This window comes from Lutjanus erythropterus, chromosome 10 (assembly GCF_056507025.1).
Source record: "Lutjanus erythropterus isolate fLutEry1 chromosome 10, fLutEry1.hap2, whole genome shotgun sequence".
NCBI lineage: Eukaryota > Metazoa > Chordata > Actinopteri > Lutjaniformes > Lutjanidae > Lutjanus > Lutjanus erythropterus.
The window spans coordinates 2,187,279-2,203,961 of NC_139326.1; the positions used below are offsets into that span (position 1 = coordinate 2,187,279).

At 40.6% G+C, this 16,683-nt stretch overlaps 1 protein-coding gene across 1 annotated transcript; it reads left to right on the top strand.

Moving 5' to 3' along the window:
• The first annotated feature begins 777 nt into the window (after positions 1 to 777).
• On the top strand, positions 778 to 14,898 carry anapc5 (anaphase promoting complex subunit 5). The gene is made up of 17 exons (XM_084727838.1): positions 778 to 1,408; positions 2,097 to 2,176; positions 2,445 to 2,554; positions 4,622 to 4,865; positions 5,107 to 5,173; positions 6,516 to 6,617; positions 6,710 to 6,900; positions 6,992 to 7,073; positions 7,194 to 7,286; positions 7,578 to 7,759; positions 8,439 to 8,574; positions 8,749 to 8,823; positions 9,743 to 9,864; positions 9,951 to 10,058; positions 12,223 to 12,370; positions 14,013 to 14,175; positions 14,282 to 14,898. The coding sequence occupies exons 1-17, from the start codon at positions 1,211 to 1,213 to the stop codon at positions 14,500 to 14,502; spliced, it is 2,322 nt and encodes a 773-aa protein (XP_084583964.1). The 5' UTR covers positions 778 to 1,210; the 3' UTR covers positions 14,503 to 14,898.
• The last annotated feature ends 1,785 nt before the right edge of the window (positions 14,899 to 16,683 follow it).

Consider the following 16,683-nt stretch of genomic DNA (forward strand, 5'->3'; position numbering starts at 1 on the left):
AGGATTTAAAAGTTGAACTACTTAGCATTTATTTCATTCATAGTTACGTCCCACTTTTGGCAGAATAGTCAAATCTTAAAATTATTACAGTATTTCATAAACTACGGTATTAAAAATGTTATTTTGAAAGTGACTACCGGAAATACCGTGTACCGTTGTGTCTTGCTTGACGACAATATTTTAGTCTTAAGTAAACACTGCCCTCCTGTGGTCATAATGTGTAACTACATCTCTGGAAGGCTGACACAATATAACCGTAAGTATAACCGTCAATAAAAAATAGATGCATAAATGCACGGTTAAACACAAAGTAAATAATAAAAGTACAAAAGTAAATGATAACATAACGTAAATAGTAAAATAAAATTAATACAAAGTGCACAGTTATAGTTACACATTGTGACCACAGGAGGGCAGTGTTCGGCAATGAGTTACGGCGCTGTGTCTCGAAGGGAACTCTTGATTCTCGAAACTCTCGCGGGATTTGTGCCTGTCGCGTGTTTATTGCGCACGTTTTACAAATTAACTATAATTTGGAATGTGTAAACGTTATTGATAACATCTGGGAGAGTTTAGCACATTTATTTATGGTAAGAGAAAGATATTTATTTGGGTTAAAATGATCACCCTCGCGAGATCATCCGCGGGTGTGGGCTTACCATCGACATACATCGAGAACAACTTCCGGTAAGGACCTTCACAATAAAGGTGTTACTGCGACAACGGGAGTGGTGTGGTAGTAAAGTTCTTTCCCAACAAACCGTATGTCACATGTCGACACCTGAAAGCAGTAAATGTCCATTTCAACGCGTTTACTATAATTAATTTGTTCTTGCTGTCTTATCTTTGCTTTAAACGGGCAAGTAAAGTTTAACCAATGGGATAAACATATGTACTGTCTCTCGATGACGTATATTTAAGGGGACTGAAGGAGGGCGGTTTGAAAGCAAAGAGGCAACTTTTGTCAACATGTTTAAAATCAACCAAATTATCTGACATGGCCGAAGTGAGCGTTAACTGTCAGTCAGGTACATTAACAGAAAGTTAGCGGAGACAGGCCGTTGATGTGTTGTTTTTAACGGAACACCGGTAACGTTAAATAAACTCGGTATGTTAGCTAGCTGTTAGCTACCGTTAGCTTCATGTTGACTGAGTGCATCGCAGAGTTTGGCTCTTTATTCACATCGATCTGTTAATACAAGCCGTTAAAATGGCGAGCGTTCATGAGAGTTTGTATTTTAACCCGATGATGACTAACGGGGTGGTTCATGCTAACGTGTTCGGGATTAAAGACTGGGTGACTCCGTATAAGATCTCTGTTCTGGCTCTGCTGTACGACATGACGGCGTCTAAAATCAGTCTGCCGGAGAGAAGAAGACTCAACAAACTGATCCTCCCGCTGCAGCAGGTCGGTTCATTACTGCACATATAAACTGCACACTGCTGTGATGAAGCAGGGCCTTCATACCTGTATCGAGTAATGGAATGTAACTAAGTACGTTTAGTTACTCGAGTACTGTATTGTAAATTCGAGGGTCTTGCACTTTACTCAATATTTACATTTTCTGCAACTTTGTTACTTTTCAGATTACACTTTTTGCAGCTGTCGTGTCCAGTGAAAACCCTGAATCTCCAGCTGTGATAAAGACTTTGATTGAGATAAACTGAGGGATGATCTCAGGCCTGTTCACTTACCTTTATAGAAGGGACAGATTTGATATAAAGTACTGAGGGGCTGCATGTTTGACCTGTAAAATTAGGAAAAGAAAGTTATGCTCCTATTTATTTTTTCGCCACTTTATTGGATTTGACAGTTGGAAAAGGGGCTGAAATCTTTTGAAAAAGTATCCAGTTGAGATTATTTTCACTGATATTGCAGTTGTGATGGGATTTGCAAGGAATGCTGTGCTGCGATCTTTGTGAGGATCTGTACTAAACAGATGTTTTCTTAAGTCTGTAAAAACACGATGTGTAGGCCGGGACATTTCTGCAGCATGATGTTTAATTTAAAATGGTAGTTTGGCACACATTTTTATATGTAGTGGAGTATTTTTAGTTTTGTATTAATAGTTTTTTTTTCCATGTGGGCTTCTCAGGGTCCAGATCTGCCTCTTGGACAGTTCCTGAAGACGGTGGAGGAGTGTTGTCCTCAGACTGCATATGCTGTCAAACTCAGGTACAGTTCTTGCCTTCACACTAGATTTAATCACTCAGTAGAATCATGAGACCTTGTGGCTATGATAGAAATCAATATCAGGGAAAGACTACTGCTGCTTTCATGGACTCCTAAGTTCTGGAAATTGTAGCACATAATTGTAAAGTAGCCTTTTGGCAATGACGGCTACTGACATAATAACTGATGTCCCAGTCGATGTGTAGACAGTACAGTATAACATTAATGTTAAAATATCTGTTTCTGAGGCTGTTGTTTTTTCCCTTCACAGGCTGCATGAGATGGTAGATGGAGAACTCAAAGACATGGAGTACTTCTTCTCCACTCTGCCCACTCCATTCACTGCCTTTGATTCTGAGGCCTATAAAACCAGTGTGGTGGGTGAGTAGTCACATGACCTGACAGTCGCCACAGTTACATGGGCAATATTTCTTCAACCCAAATGAAATCATTCTGATCAGATTCCACCTTTTGCACCTTGTTTGTGTGACAGACAAGGGACTGTAAAGAGTATCATTTATGCATTACAAATCTAAACCGTGTTACAGACGTACACTGTCCAGAAACTAAATTAACATCCCAGAATGCATCTCAGTTTTGTTATCCAGATACTGAAGGCATCCGCAGGCATCCAGAGTTGTTTTCATCAGTGGCACTCTAAGATAACATAGAACTTTATTAATCCTAAAAGACATTCTTGTGTGACGTGTGCTTAAATTGCAGTAACATAGTAACATACAGCTGACATCATTGAAAAGTTACGTGCACATTTCAGCAACAGAAGTATCGGCCTCCCTCAGTCATCCAGACGAGTTGTCAAGCTGCAAATGTTGAATCAAATGTTTGACCAGAACCGAAATCACCAAAATGTCTGGTTGTTGTGTATACAGTGCATCATAATCAATGTTCAGAATTCCAACAGGATCACGACCGGTTCAGAGCAATCGGCGGCGTCTGTGGTTGCAAGCTGTTAAATGTGTTTACTGGACTGAGGACGCTGATGAAATGTTGTGGTCCGCCATACTTATGTTGAAAAAACTGTACACATAGCTTCTTCATTTTTTACAAACTGTAAAAGAGTCTGTAGAATAACAATAAAAGCTGACAAGTACAAAAGTAGCCAAATAGAAAAAGTAGTACTGAATTACATTGAAAGTAATTTTGGCAGTTGTATTGAGAAGTAGTAAAAAAAAGTTATATTGCACCTGTAAGAGAGCACATGATTTAATTGTAATTGTACATGATAATAATAATGAAAGTTGGTGACAGTGAAAGTAATCCTGCACAGTGCATGACGTTAAACTTTCTGGAAAAAAACATTACTGCATATACAGCCCATGATATTGAATATTGCACATGGTAAAGAACATTATATAGTCCCTGATACTGAAAAGCAATATTGCGAATGATCATGAGCATCATATAGCTCCTGATAGGGCCTTAAAATCACCACTGACCCAAACCTCATCCCACATATGGAAGAAGACCTGATGCCTTCAGGAAGAAGGCGCCACCAACCAAACTGTAAGAATCAAACTATTTAACAATAAATAATGAAGACTCATCTCATCTCATCTCATATTGAAAAGTAGTATTGGACACAGTTATAAAAAATGTGTATGAAACATAACAGAAAAGTATTATTACACTAGAATGATGAAAAGTATTATTGTACATGATATAAATCATTAAATGTCCAAGTGGTTGTAGGTAATAAAGATAATAGTGTCAACCCAGCAAGGTGTTGCCATTTCATTTTAAGCAAATATATATTTTTAATTCAAAACCTTTCTTGTAAATAATAATATTTATCAGGTTCTGACTTCCTGCTAAATAAAGTGATCTGATAAGATTTATGTTTACATGCCCCAAAGCTTTTAACCAGAGCACAACTTTTCTGACACGGTGGTTCGGCCCAGTGTGAAGCGTCTAATCTGCCTGAAACACGATGGCAGTTTATTAAGCTCTAAGTTCTAAATTAGGCAAACATGTTATTGGCTAAACAAGAACTGTTATCATATATAAGCGATGAAATATCACCTTTTCTCTGCGGATGACCAGCCAGAGCAGAGAGGAACGTCTGCTGGGTTAAAATGATCGTGGCAGTGAGTACACATCCAACAGTTTGCAAAACATGACAACGTAGGATTCAGGACAAAATTCTTGTAGATTCAGCGTACAGCTTTTTATCAGAGCTGTAGTTATTTAGACAACATTTAAGCTTCTGTGTGTGTGTTACTATCTACAGCCACGTACCATCAGTCTGGTGAAAAGTGGTCGTGGTAACAACCAACCATCAGATTCAGCTTTAACGTGGTTATTGACTTTTATTGTGTTTGGGCTGTTATTCTTATCATTAGTGGAAATTATGGTCCATGTAAATGCAGCTAGTCCTTTTCTTCCTCATTAAGAAGACTGGCATTAAGCTGTCTCTTGCTTGTTTTGCAGGTCTTTTTATGAGACACATGCTTCTGGCCTACAACAAGCTGTCCTTCAGTCAGGTCTACAAACTCTACAAGTCCCTGCAGCACTACTACCACAGTCACTACGCCAAGCCTACAGACGGGCAGGTGGGTGTGCCGGCGCTGGTCGCTGACGACTCTGACATGGACCTCACCAGCACTGAGGACACTGTGGGGGACAGGATAGACAAAGAGGAGGTGGACGCCCCACTGCAGGAGTCAGAGCTTCGGTCAGTGATGCTTCTCTTTGATAAAATCAGTCGCTTGATTTGGTGCAACATGTATTTTACTTTGTCTTTCAGTTATTTTTTGATTAATGCAACTACTGCTTTCTTTGTGAACTTTGTTCACTGCTTGAACACTAAAAGCCTAAAACCAGAAGCCTCTACAGCTTGTTAATTAGACTTTTGTTTCATTTGTTACTGAGACCAAGACAATTGTTAACAGCAGGTTTTTTTTTGTCTGTTTTAGAAATGACAACATTCCCAGCCGAGGTCCTCTGTCACAAAAACAAGCAGAGTACTTTCTTGCAAGACAAGTGAGTGTTTCAATTAAGGCCACGTGAACTGAACCGTATTAGCATCATCTTGTTTAAACCAGACCTGATTTGACACAATAGGTAAAAAATTAACCCTCCATATTCTGTGTCAAACCTAGATGTGCTGTTGTGGTAGTTGGTCATTCCAGTTTTTTTTTTTAAATCGGAGGCAGTTTTTACACATTTTGGGATTTTAATGACTAATAGGTAAAAAAGGTTTTGGAATTGGTCCAGTAGATCATCTCAGCATGCAGCTCAGGTTGTTATTCTAAAAGCCGGTCTCACAATCAAGACTTAAGCCTAGTCCCAGATTTAAGTGCGTCTTTCAGCTGTCGTAACTTGAGGCGGTTTGCACAGACTGGTTTTAAAGTGGTCATAGATTTAGCCTGTTCTAGAGTAAGCTAGGTCAAATACAAGAGAGAGGAATAAGTTGAAGCTTAAATTATTCCTCCAATGAGGCAGGTTGAACTTCTGTTTGTTAGTATTCTGTGTTGGAAACTACATTAAAAGTATAGTTTTGCCAGATACCTGTGACGTCACACTGGAAGTTAAACTACAACAAAGCTGCCCAGGTAGAAATCCTGTTTAGTTAATTAAAGCTACTTGGAAAAAAGTAGTTTGTAAAATAGTGATCAAAATAGACACTGTACGCTCACAAGTCATACTACATAAGCCTTGTAGTGTTTGTGAGCAGCATGGACTATTTGAAGTATCTTGATGCAGATTAACGTGTTCTGCAGAGGCCAGACCGGTCTAGTTTTTACCTTCAATAAATGGATAGTTTGACACAATTTGATGTAGTAGCAGTAATGGTATTTTCTAGGGTTGGGTGACCTTGGTCAGCCCATCCATCAGCTATTGGCGATATCTTCGTCCCCGTTCCCACCTCCTCCCGTCTTCTCAAGTCTCAGCCGGGACAAACAACAACAGATTCACTATGTTACTTACATTCACTAAGTCCAATAAACAAAATAAACTCAAAAAGTGTCAAGAAATTAAATATTCTCACATCTGTCTATGCTCCCAGTTTGACAGAAAAACATGTAAAACTCTCCTAAACCGTCTTTGTTAGTCTGTCCTCTCTTCTAACAATCGCCAGCTCTGGTTTGGTCGAATTAAATCCTTAATTCACCACATGAAAAAAGAGCAAAGAGTCTGACTCTGCAGGTTGTTTTTCTCTCACTCCTCACACAGCTGTCACGGTCGGCTGAGTGGGTGTGGCCTGTGCCGCTGGATTTTTGTATTTAGAAATCATTTAGACCCCAGAATATGTCAACATGGGTCCCAGGTTTAAAAATAACTCTTAAAGGGCTTTTACAGTTTTGAAACCCTCTCTCTGCAGGCGTATCTTCTGAAGAACGATGAGAACAAAGCTCTGAAGCCGGCGGCGCTGCAGGAGGAGCTCAACAACATGCTGAAGTTTAATCCAGACTTTGCTGAGGCGGTGAGGTCCTTCTACTTAACTTGGAACTATATTAACAAGTCTCGCAGTGAGGGGGACTCTTCTTCATCAGCTCTGTGATTTTAACTCCTCAGCATTACCTGAACTACCTGAACAGCATGAGAGTGCAGGACATCTTCCTCTCCGCCCACAGTCTCCTACATTGCTTTGACCGACTCATCCTGTCTGGAAATGAGGGAAAGAGCAACGGTGACGAAGGTTATGGCCGGAGCCTCCGCTACGCCGCTCTCAACCTGGCGAGCCTGCACTGTCGCTTTGGCCACTAGTGAGTACGAGAACCGCTGGAGTCTGAGGAGATGGACGCGTGACGTTCCTACAGAGACATGGCTTATGTTTTGTCTTTTCTTGTCCCTCAGTCAACAGGCTGATCTGGCTCTGCAGGAGGCCATCCGCATCGCCCAGGAGTCCAACGATCATGTGTGCCTGCAGCACTGTCTGGTAAAACATTTTCCTTTCTCTTATTATTTGACTTTATCTCAGTGTTGTTTCAGGATTTATTAAATCTGAGCATCTGCACGCTGATTTGATTTCTCCCCTCGTCTTTGTGTCCCATGTCAGAGTTGGCTCTACACTCTGGAGCAGATGAGAGGATCTGACAGCACCGTGTTAACTGAGGATTCAGTGAAAATGGCTGCACATTTCTGCCTGCCAGTGAGTGAACCACAAGCTCTTAAATAGGAGTGTCTGTATTAAAGTGGTTGGTCATTATTTTTTAATTGCTTTGGCTTTTCACAACAGTTCTGGTGCAAAAAAACAAATGAAAACATCTGGAAAATCAATTGTACCATAAGTTTACCAGAGCAAAGTCATGCTGTCAGAGGGATCAGGATTACATAGAAAGCACCAGTCACCATTTTACACAACTAAAACTGCTGTTTGCATATTTTATCTTGTGTTTTCCACCAGGCCGATTAATACTCTCTCCTCTCCTCTCTGCTGTAGTACCTGGCCTCTCTGGGTATTCAGTCTCTGGTCCAGCAGGGGGCGACGCAGGGTAAGACAGCCCACAAACTGATGGACGCGCTGAAGGACACGGACATCCTGCACTGGAAGCACAGCCTGTCGGAGCTGATCGAGATCAGCCTCGCTCAGACCACGTCCATATGGAGGATGTATGGCAAGAGGTCAGAGCCTTCAGCTCGCCGCCCGACAAACAGTCAGCCATCAGCTCTGCTCTCTGACGCCAATGCTGGACAGACAGCAGGCGTCTCCTCACTCACAGTATAACAGCTCTCTGAGACACGGCTCCAGTATTTTGAAAAAAAACATCAACAATATCTTTGACTGCATTCATACAGTACTTATCCTCATCATACCTCATACCTTTTTTGAACTATTTTAATGTTTTAAGTCATTATTTTAAGACAAAATGTCCAAATTCTCTGATTTCGGCTTCTCAAATGTGAATATTTTCAATTGGTTTGACTGATTTTTTACAAAAAACAGTCAGAAAATTCTCTGATTTTATCTTCTTAAATGTGAATCTCTTCTGGTTTCTTTCCTCCTCTCCAACAGTAAACTGAATATCTTTGGATTGTGGACAAAATGAGACATTTGAGGACGTCAGCATTTTTCACCATTGTCTTCAAATAATCGTGAAAATGATCAACAGATGAATTGATAATAAAATTATTGGTTAGAGCAGCCCTGGTTTTTATGGATGGGTTTCAGACATCTTGATGTACAAGACAAAGTTGTCATGAGAATGAATCTTAAAAAAAACCCCATGTGTTTAGTTGTAGAATTGATTCAGAAGTGTGTGCGTGACCCGTGTCCTTCCTGTGGTGTCCTGTGTCTCTGCAGCACCATGGCTCTGCAGCAGGCCCAGCTGCTTCTCAACATGAGCAGTCTGGAGCCGGTCAACTTCGGGGTCCAGCAGAACAACACGGAGGCGTTCGCCGTGGCTCTGTGCCACCTGGCCGAGCTGCACGCTGAGCAGGTAACGTGTTCCGTTTGATCTCGTCTGTCTGCTTTCTGCCCCGCTGTCGCAAATCCATTAGTCAGTCAGCTCAGCGTCACAGGACGGTAATAAACATCGATCAGGACTTCTGTCCAGCTCAGACAGAGTTCAGCTCTTCACTCTCTGTCCCGTGGACGTTTGCTTCTGCTGCAGGGCCTGTACAGCGCCGTGTCAGAGATCCTCCAGCATCTGAAGGAACAGTTCCCTCCTCACTCACAGCATGCAAAGGTGAGTTCTCTCAACCACACTGTATTATTCAGAGCTGTCCTATAAAGGCAGACAGAAGTGACTGCAGAGACAGAGACAGAGAGAGAAACAAGTTTTCAGTCTAGACAGCAAACTGCATAACAGATAAACAGGTTGTAATGCTGCTATTGTAAGCTTTCTTAAGCTGATTTCTTTTTTTATAAAGGCAGGTTCATTATTTTTTTTAGCATTTTGTAGCTTCCCAGTGTTCCTTATATATTCAAATCTGAACATTCAAATTGTTCAGCAAACTGCACATAGTTTAAGCATCAAAATGTTATTTTCCCAAGCCCTTCTAAAAATGTTTCTATAGGTTTCCGCTTTATGATGCCACTCCATATAGGATGTTGGAGGATGTTCACTGAATACAGGGGAAATGCAGTGTCCACCAGAAAATGTGTTTATCCAGGCTATAAAATACAGATGTGTAAAACTACTCTGTTAAAGTTAAAATAAGAAAGGAAAAAGAGGGAGAGAATGACAGAGAAGAAGCAACAGACTGAGTGAAATCGACAACATGCTCCTTTGACAGTGATTTGTTGCAAAGTAAAGCAACAATGGCTGAATTTTATTCTTGTTTTTGTCTTTTACCATGGTATCAAATTAAAAATTGAGAATTGTGGAAACAGTGTTGGTACTGAGTACTAAATTTCTGTGTCTAATTTCTAAGTGTGACGGCACCTTCTAAATGACTGAATGAAATTTTTTTCTCATAGTTTGTATTTGTTGTGTGATAAAACAGATTGCAGTCTTAAGTCATTTTTAACCAAATAGTTATTGTTATTGCACTTTGGTTTTGTAGGAAGGGACTTTGCTGTGATGCATTTTATAAAGAAGTTAATTGATGAGAGGAAATGTGCAAAATAATGCTGTTTTTTGTTTATTAAAACATCTGATTCAGCTGTGGATGCTGTGTGATCTGAAAATCCAGTTTGAGAGACACATGAACGAAGGTAAATTCCACCTGGCAGAGCCTCTGGTCACAGCCATCTCTGCCTTAAACAAAACAGAGGGTCTCTACAGGTAACAACAAAGCTTAAATCTTCACTCCTAGTCTTAACATACAAGTGTAAGGTGCGCTGTAGCTGTAACTGTGTGTCTGCTAACAGGAAAGCTCAGGTTCTGAAGGCTTTGAACCGCAGCACTGAGGCGTACAACATCCTGCAGCGGCTGCAGGTTCACTGTGAGAAGACCAAATGCACAGAGGTGGTCATCAGGTACAAACACACTGCTCTTATTTCAGATTCTGTGTGTTAACTTTGTCAGCTGTTATGTTTTTATTTATGCTTAGTCCTGGATCAAACGTCTTTGATAGTTTTGATCATATTTATTCATCCTTATTCTGTTTAAAGTTAAGTTTTAGTTGACTAAAAGTCCGGGCATTTTAGTCTGGTCTTAGTCAAAGAAAACTGTTAACATTTTAATCCTTCGTAGTCTTCACAGGTTTCAGTGTAAATGTTTCTTATCGCTTGCCTGGTCAGACAAGAAGGTCAGGAATCTTCTTTCCCAAAGTCAATTTTTACTTGTCTGTAGAAATTTTTTGATTCATTAGTGGTTATCAAAAAACAGCAAAGAATAAAGTTAACTGTCATGTTTCAAGTCACTTAGTTTAAAATGATAATAAACAAAGAAAACCAGCAAATCTCAATATTTGAGAGGCTTAAAACAGAATATTCTGACATTTATGCTCGATAAATTACTAGAATAATAGAGGAATAACATTGAAATTAATATTGGCAATGTTATTGGGAGGTAATAAAAAAGTTATATTGCACCAGATAATGAATGTAAAGATTATGCAGCACTTGTTGGATCTGATCAGGCAGACAGGAGGAACAGGAGGTTTACTGTGGGATCAGGGTCACTTTTTAATGGACTGAATGGACAAAGTCCACACAGGAGGACACAAACAGCAGTGAACAGCCCTTGATCTGTTAGTCAGGGGGAATGTCCATGTGGTGGATTCATGTTTTCTACATGATCTATAACGTACCGGTGTGCAAAAAGTGTCAACAGTTTGATATCCAGTCCTGTTTACTTCTGTACGTCAGGCTAACTTAGCTTTCATTACACATACGAATTTGTTTGTCTCATGATTATCATTAATTTGTACAGAGTTTGTTAATGCGTCGTTCCCGCGTCGCCTCCTCATTCGAGCGCCGTGCATGCTTGGTATAAACGCACCAAAGCGGTTGCAGCTGATGAGAGGCAGCCAGAAATACATACGTGGCCCGTTGTTGAGAAAACCCTGCCACTCTGTGATTCCCTAGTCTTTGCTGCTAACATCCTGAGATCACCATGGCAACCACCAGGCTTGGGTGGTATCTATTTTTTCATACCTTCACACCTTCCTGACAGTTCACCAGGATAGACAGTATATGACTGTATTTGTGTGAAGAAATACATTATCAAAAGCTGGTGATTGCTGTCTAGATTATAATGCTTTCTGTCTAATATATGTAATTGTCCTTCTTAGACATCTCTAACTGCGTTTAAATACTGACGGTCCATAGATTAGTGAATACATGGGAAATAAGCACCTTCATTCCATAGATTCAGACTAAAGGATCCAACGATGCTTGTTGCTGCAGATACAAACACATCATTTGTTCTGAACAGAGACGATTTACAGACGTATCATGTGGCCAGTAGACTGCTTTTATAGATGGCAGAAGTCATGTCAAAATAAAGTCATATGTGGCAATATTTTCTATATCTAGTTGTATTTAATTATTAGTACGGAGACCAGGCTATAGAGCAGAAATGACAAGTCAATTATTTCTTTTCTACCTCAAAATAATTCTTCTGTTGTTTACGTTCCCTACTGTAATAAATTAATTTCATTTTATGTTTCTGTCATCCATCAGTAAAAAAAAATTAAATGTTTCAGATAACTTTATTATTATTTATGACAGTATTAACAGTTTAACGCCAGTTCAAACCATCAGACCAGTGTGATCCTGACAGGATGCAACATGAACTTCTCTGTCCATCGTCCAAACAGCTAATGAATATTCAAATCTTACCAGCCACTCAATAGATTACCATTGTGTTTTTTATCTGGTCAGTGAAATTTACCGGCTGCTTGTATGTTTTACCTGCGTCTGACTGCTGTCTGGTGGTAATTTTGGTCCCTGATGTGAGTCCTGATATGACGCATGCAGCCCAGGACACGAAACAGCTGCAGAACTGAATTGACGCACCTTTTAAAGCTACCATCAATATTTAATGTGTAATAGTCACATTATGCATCATCTCTGGAGGTACTGACTGTTGTATCATAAAATGAAAAGGGAACAAACATGCTTTTCCAAAAATATATTTCTAAACGCAGCCACATTGTTTCTTGTCTGTGTAACTGTCTGTTTGTGTCTCGTTCAGAGTGATGCTCTCCACCGCCGAGCTCCACTGGGAGTCTTCTGGCTTCTCCACTGCTCTTCCTCTCCTCCTGCAGGCCTTGGCTCTGGCCAGACAGCACCACCTCCAGTCCCTGGCCTCAGAGACCATCCTTCATCTGGCCTTCACTCAGGTCAGCCAAGCAGACTTCACTCAGACCTGTTCCAGCTCCCACACATGCAAATAACCAGAGGCTTTTTGTTGCAGTGTGGCTGGTGTGTATGCAAAATAAAAATAAAAAAGCAGCTCAGCTCACATGGTTTATTTATTATCTCAGCCAGGAGGAGCTGGAGGAGCTCATGTGATGGGTTGTGTGTGAGTGTGTGAGCTGCTTTCCATTCTGTCCACAGCTTTTCTCTCAAAATTCAGGACCCATCAGTCTCATATTTTTCATTCATATTTATGACCGTATGCTCAAGGACTTCTCATGGGTGCGATGATTCCCAATTTTTGGAAAACCCTGAATAACCTGTTTTATTGATCGCTCTGTTTTAAAGTGACCGCTGTCTCCTCTCTCCTCTTAACCAGCCAGTAGAGACTATAAGTCATCAACAACTGCTGGTGAAAAACGAGGCTTGCCTTGCCTCTCGCAGGCCACAGTTTATCTTTTGTCGTGGCTCAAAAACTGACATCCATAGAAAAGTTTGGTCTCATCTTAAAGCGGAACATCTGCAGATTGATTCCATACCTGATACATTATGATCCACTTAAGTTAGACACTGTACCAGATGAATAAAGCACAGTTTTTTTTAGCTTTGCTGGTGCTGCAATCTTACCTGTACCTCATTGGCCACTGCTGCATGTCCGCACAGGTGCCATATTGAGGAGTTCAAGGTCCACTAAGAAACAAATAAAATGTATATTGAGAGATGCAGATTTTACTATGAAAAATCTACTGTAATCTTCTTAAGCTCTTCATAAACTTTAATTTGTTATAAAGTTGAGAAATTGAACATAATAATTGTTGATATTAAATCCAGTGAAAAAGTGAAAATATTGATATAAAAACCTTTATTTTGAAATTCCCATAGCATGTTCGTATTAAAATGTCTGGAAATGTTCAGTCGTAAAATTGTTGAATCATAACTTAGCTGCTTTTTGTGAGTCGACATAAATGTGACTGAATGTGTTGAATGAACATGTGATGTCATCTGATATTGATCACAGACCCCTGAATTAAATGGAATTAAAATTGAACCATGGCAGACTTTGTGACAATATTAGTTTGGAAACAAAAACATAGCAAAACATGTAGCAACATCTTTTAATTGCACATATTATTTAGCATTACAGTTTGAATAAAATGTTGTCCATTGAACTTGTCTGGATTTGAGGTGAATTGATTTACAGTATCTAGCTGTGATATTTTGGGAATTATTTTATTACACAGTCAGAACAGTTGGATTTTAAAACATTACATCATAAACATTCAGCTGTTTGTGTTCTGAATAAAATATGGTCTGAAAAATCAACAGATTAGTTTGGAAATTTAAGCCTGGAAGAGTCTGGAATTTTGAGATTGAAAAAGTGCAGGAACCCTGTGGTCTCTAGTGTTGGTGTCTAAATTCAGACTGATCGTCGTGTTTATTGTTTCCTTATTAAGTTTATACAGTTAGATGAACCCAGGATGCTCCATTACAATACTATTACACTGTTCTATGCAAGAAAACTGAGATATACTGTACAAAAACACTTTATTCAAAATTTTATAGATCTCTGCTGTTTGCATCTGAATGTTCTGTTCTAGTTGTCTTTGTTTCTTGTTTGTTGTGCAGCTGATGTTGGGGGTTCCTGAGCAGGCTCTCAGTGTTCTGCACGAAGCCATCGAGCCTGTTCTGGCCCACGGAGCGGTCATGGACAAAGGCCGAGCTCTGCTGCTGACGGCCCGCTGTCAGATGGCGGTGGCTGGTTTCAGGCCAAACGGACAAGGGCAAGCAGGTAACAGCCTCACCCCCTCCCACCGCCTAACACTGATCTTTATCTCACAGTGTCGTGTCGCTGCACAGCCTCTGTTTACACGCCACTGTTTATTGTTTCAATGCAGATTTGCGTTTGGTGGTTTCGGCTGTCGACACGCTGAATGAGGCTGCAGCTTATTTCTCCAAACTGAACTGTAAGGAGCGTCTGCGGGACGTCCACTACCTGCAGGCTCAGCTCCACCGCTCTCTGGGACAAACCTCGCAGTGCAACAAGAGCGCCATGCTCTTCAGGCTGCTCGACCAGGAGCTGCAGTCACCAGCGCCGCCTGTCTCCATGAGGCTGTAACTGCTCCCCAACCAGCAACTGGACTCCCTGAAATCTTGGTATTTTTCACACGGGTGGTGCCTTACATCCTGCGTCACACACAGCGTTGTAGCCTGATGCACATTCTTATCAGCTCACTTTGGGTCCTCTTGTCATTTTCTGCATAAGACAGCAAAACTGTAAATTAAAAAGTTGTTTATTAACTTAATCTTTGCCCCAACCAAATGGCTGAAGTACATGCATTGTTTACTGCAGTAGAAGTACAGATACTTGACTCTGGTAAAAGCACTGATTAAATGTCTTTACTGCAGAAAAAGTGAAAAAGTACAGGCTCAGAAATGTTCTCAAAGTATAAAAGTAAAAAGTTGTCCTCTGAAGGAAGTTTCTACTGACTGTTTCTGTGCAAAGTGAAGTGAACCTCATCTTTTCTCCACAGTCGAGTCTGTTTCTTCTTGTTTCTTCTCTTTTAGATTGTGTTCATCTTGTTACATCTTACTACATCATTTTCGTCTTGCCCAAAGAATCGTCTTTTCTGTGTGTTCTTGTCCGATCCATTTAGGTTTAAATCAGTCTTGATGTTGGGGAAGTGGTGAAATAAAAATAATAACAACAAACTAACAGAGAACTCCAGTGGTTCCCACTTCCAGCCTTGACGCCAAAAATAAATCATCAGGGAATGTCACGTCTACCGGTAACTTTATAAAGACATGATTTTGTAAACTTTTTCTGTGATCATCAGTTTATGTAGATACACGTTAATCTTTATACTGCTGAAACGGCTGCAACCCGACTGGACTTCTCTGCACATTTTGACATCAAACACACGGATCTCATACTGTATTTGTATGTTATTCAGTCTAGTTTCTCCGATTTTCCAGGCTTTAGAAATAAAACTAGACAATACTTTGCCGCTCAATCCCACTTTTTTCGTGGACTCAGAACTTGAGCTGAAATGGTTATGGAGCTCATCAGAGCATGCACTGCCACATCCTGCAAAACCACACCTGTCCGGGCGAAGTACCAAGTTTTTAGGGGGCCCCGTCTCACACCTTCTGGCTACACCACCTCTTTTGACTGCTGAGAGGCGTCACTGCTGCTCACCACTAGATGGAGCTGAAGATCTGCCCTGCTCTGTGGCACTGAAGCATTTCATTTAAAAAATATTTTGAACTAAAAGCAACGTGGGAACTGTTTGCACGCAGTGAGAGGAAAATAATCAGCAATCAGTAACAATGTCAGCAGTCGGAAACGAGGCTCCAGCCGACAGAATATGTCCATTGTCTCGTGCGTCGTGGTCAGGTGCAGATTTGAATGATGGCCTGATGATAAACAGAACATGTGGTTTAACAGCCACAACAACAATCCAGCATTATCAGACAGATCCAACACGCCAGGCACTGGTGTGGTAGAAACATCCAAAGTTTATCAGGAGCTGTCACGGCCGCTCTGATTTACCCGCCGCTCTCTGATGAATGAGGGTAATATCCCAGTTAGCTCCAAGATGAATGTGTTTCAGCGGCCCGGATGATTCATATTTCGCCTGAGGAATACTGATGAAGCTGGAATCCGTAGGAGGAAACCGTGATCACATTTATAATGTAATGGAGCCACGGTGACATAACAGCAGATACTGTATCTGTATTCCACTTCCGTCTGACACCATTTGTGAGAACCATTCCAGCTGATAACATTACATTTAGGCATCTCAGCGGGCCTGTAATCCATTACTTCCTGCACTTCTTTCAAGAAAATAAACGACTGGTTTCATCTGATTCAGTTTTCTGTTAATCTGACACAAGAATGTGAAGGGAATTAAGTAAATCACAGCGAGTATCTCTGTGGTACACTTTAGTTATAGTTTCACTGGTATTTAAAGGGATGGTTCGTATTATTTGAAGTGTCGTTGCATGAGGTACTTATCCACAGTCGGTGTGTTACCTACAGTAGATGGAGGTCGACACGCCCCCGGATCGGAGAAGCAGAGAGGAGTACCAGCATGGAAGCTAAGCAATGTACTGCTGTGGACACGGTCAGCAGTAAAACATATTATAGATACCTAAAAAGATCATTATCAGTTGAAGTGTGCAATATATTTAGAATATTTTGTGGTCTAACAACCTTTTCTGATCGGAAATTTGCACCTTAAATGTAATCTTGACAGGTCACAATGGCCTTAAGGGGATAGTTCACCCAAAAATGAAA